The sequence below is a fragment of the Schistocerca serialis genome, chromosome 2 (assembly GCF_023864345.2).
Source record: "Schistocerca serialis cubense isolate TAMUIC-IGC-003099 chromosome 2, iqSchSeri2.2, whole genome shotgun sequence".
Lineage (NCBI taxonomy): Eukaryota > Metazoa > Arthropoda > Insecta > Orthoptera > Acrididae > Schistocerca > Schistocerca serialis.
The window spans coordinates 802967462-802984409 of record NC_064639.1 but is presented as its reverse complement, the minus strand read 5'-3'; the positions used below and the strand labels follow the sequence as shown (position 1 = coordinate 802984409).

The window sequence follows — 16948 nt, the reverse complement described above, 5'->3', positions numbered from 1 at the left end:
GGCGGGAAGCTATTGTCGTTCCCGTTCCGAAACCTGGAAAGGACAAACATCTCCCCTCTAGCTATCGCCCCATTTCTCTCACGAGTAGTGTCTGTGTAAGGTTTTGGAGCGTATGGTGAATTACCGTTTAGCTTGGTGGCTGGAATCCCGCAGTCTTTTAACACCAGCCCAATGCGGATTCCGAAAGCATCGTTCTGCCGTTGACCATCTTGTTGCTCTCTCCACTTATATCATGAACAATTTTCTCCGGAAACGCCAAACGGTAGCAATATTTTTTGATCTGGAGAGAGCATACGATACCTGTTGGAGGACAGGCATCCTCCGCAAACTGTTCTCTTGGGGCTTTCGAGGCCGGCTGCCCCTTTTTCTTCGCGAATTTATGGCAGAGCGCACTTTTAGGGTGCGGGTGAACACTACTCTCTCCCGTACTTTCTCCCAAGAAAACGGGGTACCCCAGGGCTCCGTGCTGAGCGTTGTACTGTTTGCCATCGCCATTAATCCAATTATGGATTGTCTCCTTCCTGATGTCTCGGGCTCCCTCTTTGTGGACGATTTTGCGATCTACTACAGCTCTCAACGGACCAGCCTGCTTGAAAGACGTCTTCAAGGATGTCTCGATCGCCTCCACTCGTGGAGCATCGAAACCGGCTTCCGTTTCTCACCCAGTAAGACCGTTTGTGTTAATTTTTGGCAACGTAAGGAGTTTCTTCCGCCCTCCTTACATCTAGGTCCTGTCAACCTTCCGTTTTCCGACGTCGCTAAATTCTTGGGTCTTATGTTTGACAGAAAACTGTGCTGGTCCTCCCACGTTTCCTATCTTTCGGCTCGCTGTCTGCGTTCCCTTAACACCCTCCGTGTCCTGAATGGTACCTCCTGGGGAGCGGACCGAGTGGTCCTTCTCCGCTTCTATCGCGCCTTAGTGCGCTCGAAATTGGATTATGGAAGCATAGTCTACTCCTCTGCTCGGCCGTCTATTCTTCGGCGTCTCGACTCTATCCACCACCGTGGATTACGTTTAGTGTCTGGAGCTTTTTACACCAGCCCTGTGGAAAGCCTTTATGCTGAGACTGTTGAACCTCCGCTGTCCAATCGGCGGGCAGTCCTTCTGAGTCGTTATGCTAGCCATCTGTCTTCCATGCCTGCTAATCCAGCCCATGACCTTTTTTTCGATGCCTCCTTTGATGTCGGGTATGCAGGCCGCTCCTCCTCCCTACTACCCCCGGGAGTCCGCTTCCGTCAACTGCTCCATTCTCTCTCCTTCCGCTTTCCTAAAACCTTCTTGACTACTTGGGGTACAGCACCACCTTGGCTCCGTCCCCGGATCGACTTGCTCAGAGACCTAAGTCAATTTCCCAAGGATGGTACCCCTACACTTGTCTACCGTCGGGCATTTGCTGCTCTATGTGCACAAATGACGGAAGCCACATTTATTTACACCGACGGCTCGAAAACATCGTTAGGTGTAGGGAGTGCCTATATTGTTGGCGACACCCCAAATCACTTTCGGCTTCCCGACCAGTGTTTGGTTTATACTGCGGAGCTTTACGCTGTTCTCCAGGCTGTCCACTACATCCGCCGCCATCAGCGGATACAGTACGTAATCTGCTCAGATTCTCTCAGCTCTCTCCTAAGTCTCCAAGCTCTTTACCCTGTGCACCCTCTGGTCCACCGGATTCAGGACTGTCTGCGCTTGCTCCACCTGGGGGGCGTCTCAGTGGCGTTCCTCTGGCTCCCGGGACACGCTGGTATCTGTGGGAATGAGGCGGCCGATATAGCGGCCAAGGCTGCAGTCTCTCTTCCTCGGCCAGCTATTCAGTCTCTTCCGTTTACCGATCTACGGAGCGGTTTATGTCGCCAAGTTGCTCATTTATGGCATGCGCATTGGTCAACACTTCCCCATAATAAATTGCGGGAAGTGAAAGCCCTTCCTTGCGCTTGGACCTCTTCCTCCCGAACGCATCGTCGGGAGGAGGTAATTTTAGCTAGACTCCGGATAGGGCACTGTCTTTTTAGTCATCGACATCTTTTAAGCGGTGATCCTCCCCCACTCTGTCCCCACTGCTCTCAGCTGTGGACGGTCAGACACCTTTTAATTGAATGCCCCTATTTTAATCCGTTACGCTCCCGTCTACAGCTATCACCTGATCTATCGTTGATTTTAGCAGATGACACGCGCTCAGCTGACCGCGTTCTACAGTTTATTAGTGACAGTGAAATGACGTCAGTCATTTGATTTTTTTTTTTTTTTTGGGGATAACCAACCCCTTTCTATAGTGGATTTTTAAGCATTCCTTCTGCCTTTAGTTTCTCAAATTTTATGACTTTGTTCCCCTTGCTGCTGATTTTAAATTTCGTTTTTTTTCCTATTTCCTACGTCACGGGCTGGGCGCTAATGACCATAGAAGTTTTGCGCCCTAAAACCACACAAAAAAAAAAAAAAAAAAAAAAAAAGGCCAGGCCCAGGGAGGGGTGATTGTCTGAGGTGCTACCTTCCCAAATTACTGATTGGTCCCACTGTCAAGTGTTTGGGAGGTGTGAACAATCACCTAATGCAGGTGAGACCCCTCTGAGGCCCTCCCCCTCCCCCCTCCCTGTTGGAAGGAGCATGCCATTGGAGACTCCAGCAATCATGTGGGATTTTCTCTCAATGACCCAATCATCATCTTTGCAGTCAATGTCTACCAAGCATAAACAGAATGAAGCTCCCGATTCAAAGACCCTCACAGCTGCACCACGGTTTCTCGTGGCTTCACATACTGAAGGAGGTCAGTCCTTTGCAGTGGTAAATCCGTTTCTTATTCAAAAAGGTGCTGATGCAGTTGCTCATCCTGTGAAATCCCGCTCTTGTTTATGCAATGTCAATTTGCTTTTGCAGACTACTTCTGTGTCTCAAGCACAACTGCTTGCCGCTTTGCTCATCCACAGCTATCATGTTTGTGTCTAGGCCCATTGAACTCTTGAATTCTTCTCTTCATGTTATTTACACTAGGCTGCATGATGGTCTGACTGAGGCAGAAATCCAAACATACCTCTCTGATCAGGGTGTCATTGCCATCGGTGGTCAAAAAGGTAGATGCATCCTTAGTGCCCACATGTACACTTTTTCTCATGTTTGATAGTGGTGCTTATGTCCAAGGTCAAAGCAGGCTATGAAGTTATCACAGTCTAACCATACATTCCAAACCTGATTCACTGCTACGCCTGTCCAAATGTGTAACCTGTAGTAGGGATGCACACAAGGGTGATACCGCCTCCTCCCCACTGTTTCAACTGCAATGGCGACCATACTGCATCTTCTTTAGCTTGTCTCTTGTCTCTTGATGAGCAGTATGTCCAGGAGATCTGGGTAGGAGAAAAAAAGCCTTACACGGTCAGTTGCTAGTTGCAAATTCTGCGTTCTACCATCTGGCACATTCAATACTGTTCTTGCTACATCTTGTTCTGTGAAGGACATGACCACACAGACATGCAACCTCAAATTCAGCACTGCCATTGTCAAATCGCCCAGTGTCATGGTAGCATCACCTTCTCCTTGCCCAGCTGTGCAACAAACAAACAACCAAACAAACATTCGCCTCCCGGGACGAAGTCACGTGCTACACAACTGGCAGGCTGGAAAGGACAGAAGGAATACTCCTGCAAAGACTTCCTACATCTCTCCAGCCAAAAAACATCTTCTCAGCCAACCAGAAAGGCTCCAAGAAATCAAACAAAGGGAAACTGTCTTCTCGTTAGCTGACTTGAAGATCCTCTTCAATTTTGTCACCATGTGATTTCCTCACCCGGCCGACCTCCTGTGTCACTGGAGCGCACCGCCAACGGTTTCTATGCCCTGGATTCCACAGATCGACGGATGGAGAGTCCCAACACCTCTGTAGATCTCATGGAACAGGATCCTCCAGTCTCTGTGTCCTATAGAAGTGAGTTTTTGAAGCCTGGCACTCAGCAGTCACTGAGGTGACACCCCTTCATTTTTTCCCCTCTCCCCTTTCCTTGTTATGACTATCCTTAAATGGAACATTTGTGGTGTTCAATCAAAGAAAGAAAGCTGCTTAGAATTGCAGTGTCCACTTGTTCTCTGCCTCCTGGAAACAAAATTGTGTCCCCACGACCACTTTGCGCTCCCGCATTTCTTTCCCGTCCATTTTGACCTTCCCTCCGAGGACAGTGTTCCATCTCATGGGGAAGTCATGCTTTCATACGGGGTGATGTTCATAGTCAGCCCATCTCCCTGACTACCTGCCTTCAAGCTGTTGCAGTTCGCCCTTTCCTTCCTCACTTGACCTTTTCCCTTTGCACAGTTTACATCCCTCCATCATTCGATGTCACCAGGGCAGACTTCCTCCAGCTTATTGGGCAGCTACCTAACCCCTTTCTGCTGCTCAGTGACACCAATGCGCATTATCCCCTATGGGGTTCTCCCAGAGCCTTTCAGATAGGTGTCCTCTTGGCTGACCTTCTCAATCAATTTAACCTCCTCTGCCATAACACAGGAACACCCATGTTTCTTTCAGACTCCAGCACTCCTATTCCCATTTGGACCTATCCTTCTGCACTGCGCAGCTTGCCCATTGTCTCGAATGGTCCATTCTCTCAGACACGTACTTGAGCGAGCTTTTGCACGTGCTATCTGTTTGCTGACTCCTACCTCACCCCAGTGCACACCCAAGTGGCAGCTTGTTAAAGCTGACTGGAGGCTTTACTCCTCCCTGGCGACCTTCAAAGAACAACATTTACCCAGTTGTGATGACCAGGTAGAATATTTTACAAACGTTATCCTTACTGACGCAGAACATTCTATTCCTCTCACTTTCTCTTCACCGTGCTGTGTCTCTGTCCGTTCCTCACATGTCCACTTTACCATGCTGTGTCACCGTGCTTTGGTGGACTGAGGTGTGCTGCAATGCAATTCACGTGCGGAAACATGCTCTCCGAATTTTTAACCATCACCTTACAATGGCAAACTGCATTCATTATAAACACTTGCATGCACAGTGTTGTCGCATTCTTCGGGACTATGAAGGAGCTAGATCATGCTCTCACTTCATAGCGGTCCTCTGCCACAGTGCCAGACGATGTTCACAATCAGATGTTGCAGCACCATTGTCTTGCTTTCTCCTTCGTATGTACAACCACATCTGGGCAGAGTGCACATTTCCCAGATGCTGGTGTGCAGCCACTGTCATACCCATACCTAAGCCCGGTAAGGACAAACCCCTTCCTTGTAGCTAAAACCCCATTTCTCTCACCAGCTGTTTGCAAGGTGATGGAACGTATGAATCATTCCGACTGGTGTGATGGCTTGAGTCTCGCAATTTACTGACAGCCACACAATGTGGATTTTGAGCACACCGTTCTGCAGTTGGCCATCTCGTCACTTTGTCCACCCATGCCATGAATGGTTTTCTGCAGAAATCCCAGACTGTGGCTGTGTTTTTGGATCTGGAGAAAGCCTACGACACCTGGTGGAGGACTAGTATCCTCTGTATTCTCTACAAGAGTTATGTCCTAAGTGTCGCTATCGCCATTAACCTTATGATGGCCTGTCTTGCACCGGGCATCTCCGGCTCCCTTTTTGTTGACGATTTTGCTACCTGTTGCAGTTATCACGGACTTGCTCATTGAGCAGCATCTTCAGCAATGTCTTGATCGTCTTCACTCGTGGAGCATTGCCAATGGCTTTCGTTTTTCCACTGACAAAACCATTTGTATGAATTTCTGGTGGTGCAATTGGTTTCATGCACCATCTTTAGATCTTGGGCCTGTTGCTCCTCCATTCGCTCAAACTACAAAATTCCTGGGACTCATGCCTGATAGGCAACTTTCTTGGTCCTCCCACGTGTCTTACCTGGCAGCCTGCTGTATGTGGTCCCTCATGTCCTGTGTGTCCTCAGTGGAACTATCTGGGGAGCAGAGCAAAGCATCCTTCTCTGTTTGTACCTGTCCCTTGTCCGTTTGAATCTAGACTATGGGCGTTTTGTTTATGCATCTGCATGTCCGTTCCTCTTACGCCGTCTCAGTACTATCCACCATTGTGGCATCCATTTGGCCACTGACGCCTGTTCACTATCCCGGTTTAGAGCCTGTATGTGGACACTGCCGAGCTACTGCGGTCCTACCGCTGTGACTTTCTCCTCAGCAGATATGCATGCTGTTTGACTGCCTTGCATGGCCATCCATCCTATGCATCCTTCTTCGATGACTCCTTTGATCGCCAGTAGGGGGCGTGTCCAGTCCCTCTTCTCTGTTAACTTCTGGAGTTTGCTTTCGGCTCTTGCTCTGGCAGCTTAACTTTACGCTACCTGCAGCTTTCCTGGTGGGTGTGAACCCTTCGCCACCTTGGCTTCATGTGGTGGGCCGTGTTCACCTTGGCCTCCATTTGCTTCACAAGGACACTACACTAGGCTTGCTCTATCGCCAGAAGTTTCACCAGCTTAGCATGGAACTTCACGATAGTGCTTTTGTGTACACTGATGGCTCTTGAACTGACTGTGGTGTTCGGCGTGCCTTCTTCGCTGCCACCGACGTTTTTTGCTCTTGCCTTCCGGAACACTGCTCAGTATTTACAGCAGAGCTCTTGGCCCTGTATCAGGCCACACAGCACATCTGGCGACACAGGCTGTTCAATTGCATCATCTGCTCTGACTCTGTGTCCTTCAAAGCCTTTGTGAGCTGACAGGAAATGAGGCTGCTGATGCTGCTGCCAAGGCTGCAGTCCTCTTACCTCAGCCCGCCGGTTTTTACATTCCCTCCAATGGTCCATGTTGCCATTCGTCAGTAGGTGGTGCCACTTTGTCATCACCCCGACCTCCTCTCAGACCTCTCGCCTGGAGGAGAACATTTTAGCTAGGTTGTGCATTGGGCATTGTCTTTTTAGCGATCACCATTTGTTAAGTGGCGCCCTCCCACCACTTTGTGTTCATTGCACTCAGTCTTTGACAGTCTGCCATTTCCTGACGGAATGCCCCTTTTTAACCATTTACGTTCTCGTTTGTGTTTACCGTCTAAGTTATCAGCTGTTTTAGCGAAAAACATGTGGGCTGTCGACTGTGTTTTACTTTTTATATGTTGTACCAATATGGTGAAGGCCATTTAATTTTTAGTTCAGGACCTCAGTTTCTCTATGCCGTATTTTGTAGACCTTTCTCCACACCCCTGTTGTCAGCTGTCTTATCTTCTGATGATTAGGATTAATGTGTCGTTCTTTTTAACTCCTCTCTTTGTCTTCGTGTTCTACAGTTCTGATATAGGCGTGTATGACCCTAGTTGTTTTTGTGCCCTAAAACAAAACAAAATGATCAATCTTTGTATGTAAATTTATTTTTATCCAAAGGATTGAAACCCCTCCCCCCCTTCCCTACACACACACACACACACACACACACACACACACACACACACACACACACACTCTGTTGATCACAGTTATTAATTCTTACTGATAGCATAGGCCATTATGCTTACATGGAAAGCTGAATAGTCATTAAAAGTCAGCTTCTGTAAGATACAGAGCTTCTCGCAGGTGGTCTCTCAGTGGTGGAATGCAGGGGCCAGGAGGCTCCAATAGTAGTGGCATGAACGTTTATAGGACACTTCTGACTTTGCATTTCTGTATTTGTGGCATGTTACACCCTCTCATCATATTTATTGTACAGGGTTGCACAATTAACATTTGCATCAGCCTGTTAAGTGAGAAGTCAACATGATGTAACATTTCAAAATTATGTTTTGTGTGAAATGAAAACTAAGTGACATTTTCTATGTATATGAGTAGTTTAAAGCTTAAAGTATTTAGGAAAAAGGAAGACTGATTGTCATACTTTGAATATTTTTCAGACCCAGGAGGGAAATCAGTTCCCACTACTGTGCAAAACATCGCTGATGCTGTTACACATGCGAGATTTATGGGCACTGACCAAGATAGTGATGGAGTTGTGCTTCTTGTCATACTGCAGGTGATGTATTGTGGTATTATTTATAAATTCATGCAATATTATGTCCTTATATACTAATGCAGTTACATGTTATTCTAGGTACTACGAACACTGATGTTTTCACCTGAGGGAATCATGCTTAGCAATGACAGTGTATGCGAAATTTTAATGAGCTGTTTTAGGATATGTTTTGAATCAAGGCTGAGTGGTAAGTAATGCTTAATGGCTTCTCTTATTTAGTAATACATACAACTTGGACCATATTTCCTGGGTTCGAAATCGAGACTTTATGAACTAGTATACACATACATATTAATGTCTTTTGTTATATTTGCAATAACTAAAAGCGTTGTTCACCATTTGCTGATCACGATGGGTAAATGAGTGTACATTGGAGATACCAAGTTAGATACAAAAGTTGGAGAGTTAGTGTGTTGAGGAAGGACAAATCAGTAATGTGGTGTTATGTAACAAACTTTCATTTGGATGACAAGGTCGGTCTGTATCCCAAGAAATAAACCTGTGATAACTTGTTTTGTACATTGTGTTTTGCCACTTCTGACACACTTTTATTCACCTGCTTTGTTTCCTAGCTAATGGTTGTAGTCCAAAATTATGAGTGAGAAAGATATATATTTCAGGGGAGCGTAGTGTTGTCAAACCTACACAGATTGACTGTTTGTGATGTGATTATGAAGTGGAAACATGTAGGGAGAATCATGTCTAAATTAAGACCAGGTGAACTTCTTGAACTGACAGACAGGGACTGTCAACCATTCCAGAGCTGGGCTGTAAAAAAAGAAATCATATGAAATCAGCGGACGGAATTACTCGGGAGTTTCCAAAGTGCTACCAGCGGTCCAGCAGGCTCAGTGACTGTGTGTAGGGAGTTAAAAAGGGTGGGGTACATTGGTTGATCAGCTCTCCATAAGCCACACATTTCTATGATTCTGGTGGTGTAAAGAATGATTTGGGTTGGTAAATCACATTCTACCCTATGGTGTCCAGTAGAAGGGTTTGTGTTTGGCGTTTGCCTGAAGGATGCTGTCTACCATCACCTCTAGTGCCAACAGTGAATTATGGAGGAGGCAGTTTTATGGTATTATGTTTTACATAGTTATGATGTTATCTCCTTATTGTGCTTAAGAAAATACTAAATATGGAAGGACACACACACACACACACACACACACACACACACACACACACACACACACACACACACACACACATTTTACAGCATTGTTTACTGTGTACAGTACAGTAACCATTTTGAGGCAATGATTGACTGCATCAACATAACAATACATGTTGTGCCTCATGCATCTGGAAGCCGCAGCAGCTGTACATAGCCAGAGTACCTCTGATGTGCTCTTATTATCGATACTCAATCTAAGAGGGAAATATTAAAGCCCTCTCCCTTTTAATCAGTGTGGAGGGCCATAAATGGAGTGGCCTTTGCTTACTTCACTGAGCAAGGGGTGAGGTAGATGCAGGAATCCCTGCCAAAGACAACCACTGTAGGTCCTCATTGTGTTCGGCTGCGTTGGAAGATGGCATCTTTGAGTGATGGCTGATCAACAATGTCTGGGATGTAGCTTGGGCCTTTCTGCTGGGGAGTGGGTGCTGGATGTGGTGGTGATAGGACCAACAGTTCTGCCTCCAAGGGAACCAAGGTCCGAAAATATTTAACCTCTGTGGAATGTGAGAGGAGAGTTCCATCGATGGTGAAGGATGGGAGCTAGAAGCTGTATAGTGGGCAGAAGTGATTCCACCTCCATTGGCTGCCATCACTAGTGATTGTCGATTTCCTGTTGATGCTGAACATGAGAGCAGAGGTTGTAGCAGTAAGAGGCAGGCTGGTGTGCTGGCTTGTCCTAGAGTAGTTGCTGAGTTGGTGGTGGAAGGGAAAGGGGGGGAGAGGGGGTCAGTATCTCATCTTGTTGACGGAGATGATTCTGATGTCGAATCAGCTGCTCTTGACTGGCCGCAGTCTCAAATACCTGCCACCCCTTTTTGCTGACGACGATGTTTTGGGTCAACACGGGACCCTGGCCAAAGTTACAAGCCCAAACATGGGAGCCCACACAGTTACATGACTCTGTGTGTGGGTAGTAGGCATAGCAGGTCGAACAGGATATGGTGCCTATGCTTATGTAACATTTTGGCTGGCTATATCATTTTACAGGGATTGACTGGGAGGTTCTGAGGAAGCAGTTGAGTGTGTACCCAGATTCAGCTATCAGAATATTGCACATCTGCGTCTTGAATGTTTTGACCATCCACTCAGTTTGTGAATCGGATGTGAGATTGGAAGGGGCAGTGGTTGGGTGCTCAATGCCACTGTGTTGACAAAAATCCTGAAATGCAGATGCCATAAACTGAGGGCTGTTTTCAGAAACTAGGATGGGAGGTGTCCCCTTCATTGCAGATCTGATGGACAGGGCATGGATAGTAACTGCTGTAGCAGTTGAAGGAATCTGAGCAACACATGGAAAGTTAAACAGGACATTGACAACTAGAGCAACCACGTTGCTCCCCAGAATGGACTGGAAAAATCAACGTGCACCCTTTACCAGGGGTGGTCAGCGCGTGGCCAAGGGTAGAAATGCTGTGCCGGGGCTGTCCAGTTGCGAATGCAGGCATGGCAGTTACAGATGGTGCATTCAGTGGCATCAACCTCAGGTCAGTACACATGATGCTGTGCTATTGCTTGCATTCTGTGCATTCCCCAAAGTGTTGTGTGGATGAGCTTCAGTATGTGGGCATGGAGTGTGCGGTGAACTATGACCCAGCTTTCAGTGTCATCCATAACTAACAAAATGATCTCCTCAGTGATGTTAGCCTGTGCTGTAAAGAAAAATTGTGTGCTATTCCGGGTCAGTATCCTTAGGGAAGCCCTGTGGCCAACCCTACTGTATAGCTGGCAACACTCTAAGTAGGAGTGTATAACTCTCCACGTCTGCTGCTACTTGATGCACTGTAATAGAAAAATCAAGGGTGTGTCGCTGATTTGCGTCTGAGGCAAAGCACAGCACCTTGTGGCTATCAAATCAGACATCTAGGCCGCACGGCAAGTGGAAAAGTGCATCAGCTTTGGAGTGCTGTGTGGTTGACTGATAATGGATCTCATAGGTATATATCATTGAGAACACTATTCCAGCTGCTGCTCTGTTTTATTAGGAATTTTCAAATGGGGACTGAACAGCAAAATGGTTTGTGATAAGTGACCAGGTGAAACTTTGTACCATAAAGTTGTACATGAAATGTCTGGATGCCTTATACAGTAGCCAACACTTCTTTCTTGATGGTTGATTAATTCCTCTTAACTGCATTTAGTGTTTGAGTTGCAAATGCAGTGGTTATGACATGTTGTCGGCATATTTGTGGGATAGTATGGCACCAATGCCCCAATCTGATGCATCAGTGGCAAGCATTAAACACATACTTTTTAAGTTGCACAAAGGCCTTCTGGCATGCCCCTGACAACACAAATTTAACACCTTTTTATATGCAGTCAAGCAGATGGAAAATACGGACTGCTTTGGGAATAAACTTGGCACAATAATTTACTTTGCTGAGTGACGTCTGTAGTTCTGTGAGATTGTTAGAAATTGGTAATTTGGTTATTGTATCCAGGTGGTCTGTGTGGGTGGGAGCCCATATTAATGTATCCCAAGCACTTGACACTTGGCTCGAAGAAACTACAATTCAGACCATAGGCTTGGAGCTGCCCAAAAGCCTATAGGTAGAGCAGTAGCTGCTCCTACTTGGGTCTGGTAACTAACAGATCATATAAGCAATTGACATAGTTTGGATACATTGGATGAGTTGCTCAAGGTATCTCTGAAATATTATGGAAGCACTTCTAACCCCAAATGGCAACCTTCTATAACAATATATGCTGAATGGCATATTAATAACTAAAACTGTTTCGTCTGATAATTACAGGCAGTTAAAAGTAGGCATCAATGAGATATATCTGTGAAAACTGATTGCTCCCAGCCAATTTAGCTTTTCCTCCTAGCCAGTTTAGCCAAAAATTCCTCCAGCCTTGGAAGTAGATACAGACCAACAACTTCTTGAGCATTAAAGTTAGACTTGCAATCAGCTCAAATATAAAGTGTCACAGTGACACCATTGATGCTTTGGACTGCAATCTGAACACAATTTGATGGTGTGAGCCTTGGTGAGGTCCTTTGACAACAATAGAGAGCAAAACATTCCATGAGCCTCCGCTCACTTTGGAATGTGCTAACATTTTTGTTTATGTGCATCTACCAATAATGAGGTTGGATGATTGGTGACTACTGAATCCCAGGTTGCAGCACTACCAGACGAATGGATGCTTGGTAAATTGGTTGATGATGTTGAATGGAAGTCATCAGTTGATAGTAGAGCACAATGGCGACTAGTACTCTTAACAATGTTGAGACAAGAGGAATTGTGAAACATAGTGTGCTCTGACACACATACTTCGTGATCTGTAGCAATTTCTAACATAGCAATCAGAGTGGGTTCAGATACCTCTGAAGCTTTCATACTAGTTTTTCTATCAGGCGTGAGATGGATAACAGCAATGGTGGATTAAGGAGTCCACTAATGATGCACCACAGTGTTTACAGAAAAAAAAAATCACACTTGCATGCCAAGTGTCGTAATTCAGTAGCCCATGCTACATAGGATTGCTTACATTACTAACACACTAATTACACTTATGGCATGAGTTTGTTGACATTTATAGTCAGTCAGCAAACCACAAACATCAGAAAAAGTCACACTACCAGTGCATAAGAGTGGGCCTAAGTACTGCACCATTTCATACAGTTTACTATTAGAAGACAGTAAGAGCACAAACTGATATTCAGGGTCAGTTAGTTGATTTGCCTTGCACTGTAAAATGGAGTGACATAAATATATATCCCAACTCTTGTTTGTCTCATTGAAGCAGGCAGATGGTGAGGGGGAGCTGAGGAAATGGCAGCTGCTGACTGTTGTTGGTTTTGCAGCACTCGTAACAGCCAAGACTGCTGTTGCTGGTAGAATTCCCAATGTTTTTCTTGCTGTTGCTACTGTTGATGCTGCTGCTGGAAGTCCCACTGTTTTTCTTCCTGTTGTCTTTGTTATTGCAACTGCAGCTGCCCAAACTTTAGACACAGAATCCATGCTTCACTGAAATAATTGCCAGTTTCCTATTCTACTTTGCGTAGGTAGAACGCAGTTTATGATCACTTGCATTGGTTGTAAAGCAGAGACAGTCAGAATTAAACAAGCAGTTCCTGAGGTCAATGAAAGCATAGTTCACAAAGTGATTGGATAACCATAGCAAATCCTGGGTATAGTAATGTTGTCTTAACCATATAACAGTCCAGGGAACAATCCAGACCACAAATGTAAATCAGGCAAGGCCAAGACTTTATTATCCAATGAAACATTACAGAAAGCTATAGAGATTAGAGAGAGACTAACTGGGGTGAGCTGGGCTTCTGTACTTAGCGGCACACGTGTCATGAGGCAGCGCTAAATAATGTGCTTGCCACAGTTTTGCCGCTTTGTGCAGGTGCAAGCTGCAGCTGTCGTATGTATCCTGAGTATCTCTGATATGTTCTCCATATTGATACTTGGGCTAAGCAAGGAATTTGAATCACCATCATGTACTAAGAGATGCCTGGATGTGGTGCCTATGGCAGGCGTGGAAGACAGCCACTACCTCCTCTCTCTCATATGCCAGCAGGTAATGCTCTGGGTGCTCTGGGCATGTTGTGTGTTACTGCAGAAACAGAAGGCTAGGTTTCAATGACTGCTATGGTGCCAGATATCAGCCATCACAACAGTTCTGTTGACACTAGTTGACTGTAGTCAGCTTGAGAGATGAAGCCCATTGCTGTACTCTGGTCGAGGTTGCTACCCAACATGCCATAATAGTTTCTTGTCACTGTTCAGAGGTACCATCTGCTTGTCTAGCCACTGAATTCAGGAAAATAAAATGAAGTGACCTTCTATGGAGGTGAGGCAGCCACAGATGAAAAGCCTCCATGGATGACGATCGGAGACTTCAGTAAATATCATCCAACATGCCTGGGTGCTAGCCAACTTGGACTTCGCTTATAGTAGTCAGATAAAGAAGACTGTTCCTTAATATGGAAATGATTGTGCTGAAAGTAAAATATGGGAAATACATCCAGCCAACAGGAACATTATCTACAAGAACAATTATCAATGACAGAACGCAGTCTTTTGAGTTTGTCTTTTTTTTTTTTTTTTTTTTTTTTTTTTTTTTTTTTTTTTTTTTTTTTTTTTTTTTCAGAAAGTTGTCTTAATTTTATTCTTGGACAGAACTTCTTGCTGGAATCATAAGCATTCATAGACAGTGGAAGGTCTGAGCTTGAGATAGATGAAGCTATTCCAACAAGCACACATAACAAAGATTGCTCAGTGTGGTTGTTTGCCATTGATGGTTATATTATCCCTCCATCACTAACGAAACAACTTCCAGTCATCAGTCGAGATGCTTGGTTAAACAAGCTTCTGTTGATTGCGAAAAGCTACTCAGGCTCAAAAAGTTGTCTACATACCAGTGATGATCATAAACATTGTTGATAGCATAGGAGAACTTTCGATCAGTAATTATCACAAGCGGCCACAACTCATCATACATAAAGGTACAAGTATGGGGACAGCTGAAACGATCCGCGAAGGGCACTTGGTTCTAGCAATGAAGAACTGTGCTTCTGTACCACTACAGACAATGCAGGGGAGGTAGCTACTTTCAAACTGCCAATGGAATCTGGCCTGACTGAGGAACAATGTCGGTGAGTGTTAGCAGTTCTGCACCAATTTTTGGATCCAGAGTGGAGAAAAGACAGGGCAACTGGCCCATGGTAAAACACTGTATCAGCACCGGGGATCATCCACTGATTAGCCAATGTCATGTAGATTGTCGTTGGCTTAATAACTGTATTGCAGGAGAAGTGAAGATGATGCTGCAAGATGCCACTACTAAACCTTGAGTTCTTGGTCTTCTCCTGTGGTCTTCAGGAAGTAGGATAGCACTACACATTTCTGTTCTGATTACCGTCCGCAGCTCGTGGTCGTGCGGTAGCGTTCTCGCTTCCCGCGCCCGGGTTCCCGGGTTCGATTCCCGGTGGGGTCAGGGATTTTCTCTGCCTCGTGATGACTAGGTGTTGTGTGATGTCCTTAGGTTAGTTAGGTTTAAGTAGTTCTAAGTTCTAGGGGACTGATGACCATAGATGTTAAGTCCCATAGTGCTCAGAGCCATTTGAACCATTTGTTCTTACTACCGATGACTGACCAAAATCGCACCCATTGACAGCATAGGCACAATATGTGGTTGGCAGGGAAAAGATTGCCTTCATAACACCAGACAGTTTCTGAGGGTTCAAAGATATGTCATTCGGACTGTGTAAAGCTCCAGCCACCTATGCACATATTATGGACAACCTGCTTTGACATCTTAAATGGATGATACGCCTTTGTGATCTGGATGGCACTCATGTCTCCGAAGACATCTGAAGATCTTCTAAGACACCTGACAGCCATGTTGAAGTGTGTTCAGACTGCAGGCTGCTGCATGAATCTAAGAAAGTGCCTCTTTTGGCCTAAGAAATCTTGAGCACCTAGTGTATGGCAAAGGAGCCTGTCCCAACCCAAAGAAAACAATAGCTGTCACCGACTGACTGTCTGACTTGGCACACTGATGATGCGAGAAGTTCTCTCAGAATGTGCTCATACTAACAGCATTCCATAAAGGACTTGTGTGCCAAGGCACACTCCTTGCAAGAACTACTGCAGGAAGATGCTGAATTTTCCTGGGAAAATGTACAAGAAAGATCTACCCTTAAGGAGGCACTAACATCTTCCCTATCTTGTGAGATGAGAATGCTGAGACAGCACTTCATCCTGATACTAGCACTTACTATTTAGCTGCAGTTCTAGTGCAAATTCAGGAATGTGCTGAAAAGATGATAGCTTAGGCTTCCTAGTACTCTCCAAGTCTGAGAGATGAACTACTCTCTAATCGAGAAAGAGTGCCCTGCTATTGTTTGGGTCATAAGCAAGTTTTTGCTGTATTTTTTTGGAAGACCATAAACTGTTATGAGCGACCACCATTCTCTACGCCGGCTGACTAGCGGGAAGAATATGTCGGTTTGACTGAGGGTTTAGAAGTGAAATGTCACAACGGTTTACAAAAGTAGACAAAACAAAAGGGCAGTTGCCTTACAAAGAATCTGTTAGAAGAACACAGCAGTATGGATGAAATCTGTCAGTGCAGCAATAAATTGTATTGCAGCTAAATGGAGGGAAGATCAAAGACTGTTGAAAACTGTAAATCATTGAACGAAGAGGAATTTGGAGTTAATAAAGGGAATATTGTAAAAAAGGAACTATTATCCAATCGTGTGGAAACAGTCACACATCATCCTAGCTCATCTACAGCCAGCTATTCTGAAGTATTTCTATAACACTCCAACATCTGGTCACCTAGAATTTGTAAAAACTCTACATGGAATCAGACACAGGCATTACTGGTTAGGTCTCTTGCGATCCATTATACACTATGTGAATCACTTTAAGGAATGCCAGCAGTGGAAGTACATGCTGCAGTTACCTCTAAAGCATCTTGTTCCAGTTACATCTGCAGCAGTGCCATTCTACCAAATTGGAATTGATCTCTTTGGGAGGTTCCCAAAGTTGCAAATGAGAATCGATGGACAATAATCTGAATTGACTCCCTCACCCACTACACTGTCACCGAAGCTGTGCTGACTGCAGAAGTTCTGGAGATTGCAGAGTTCTTTGTAGAAGACATCGTTTTGAAGTACAGCACATTCTGTGAGATCTCTGATAATGGAAAAGTTTTCTAGTAGAGACTGATCAAAGGTAATTTCACGTCGTGATATCATCCGCAGGATGAACACTGCCTACTTCCCACAGACAAGTGGGCTCACAGAATGCTTCAGTAAGACACTGGCAAATATTGTCTCAGTGTATGT

At 45.2% G+C, this 16948-nt stretch overlaps 1 protein-coding gene across 3 annotated transcripts in view; it reads left to right on the top strand.

The window, feature by feature from the left end:
* LOC126458048 (Golgi-specific brefeldin A-resistance guanine nucleotide exchange factor 1) overlaps positions 1 to 16948 on the top strand; it is a 317427-nt gene that overhangs the window by 25177 nt on the left and 275302 nt on the right. For all 3 annotated transcript variants that reach the window (XM_050094843.1, XM_050094842.1, XM_050094841.1), the window contains exons 4-5: positions 7837 to 7955; positions 8034 to 8142. In XM_050094843.1, coding sequence (XP_049950800.1) covers positions 7837 to 7955; positions 8034 to 8142 — 228 coding nt within the window. The remainder of the gene's footprint in view (positions 1 to 7836; positions 7956 to 8033; positions 8143 to 16948) is intronic.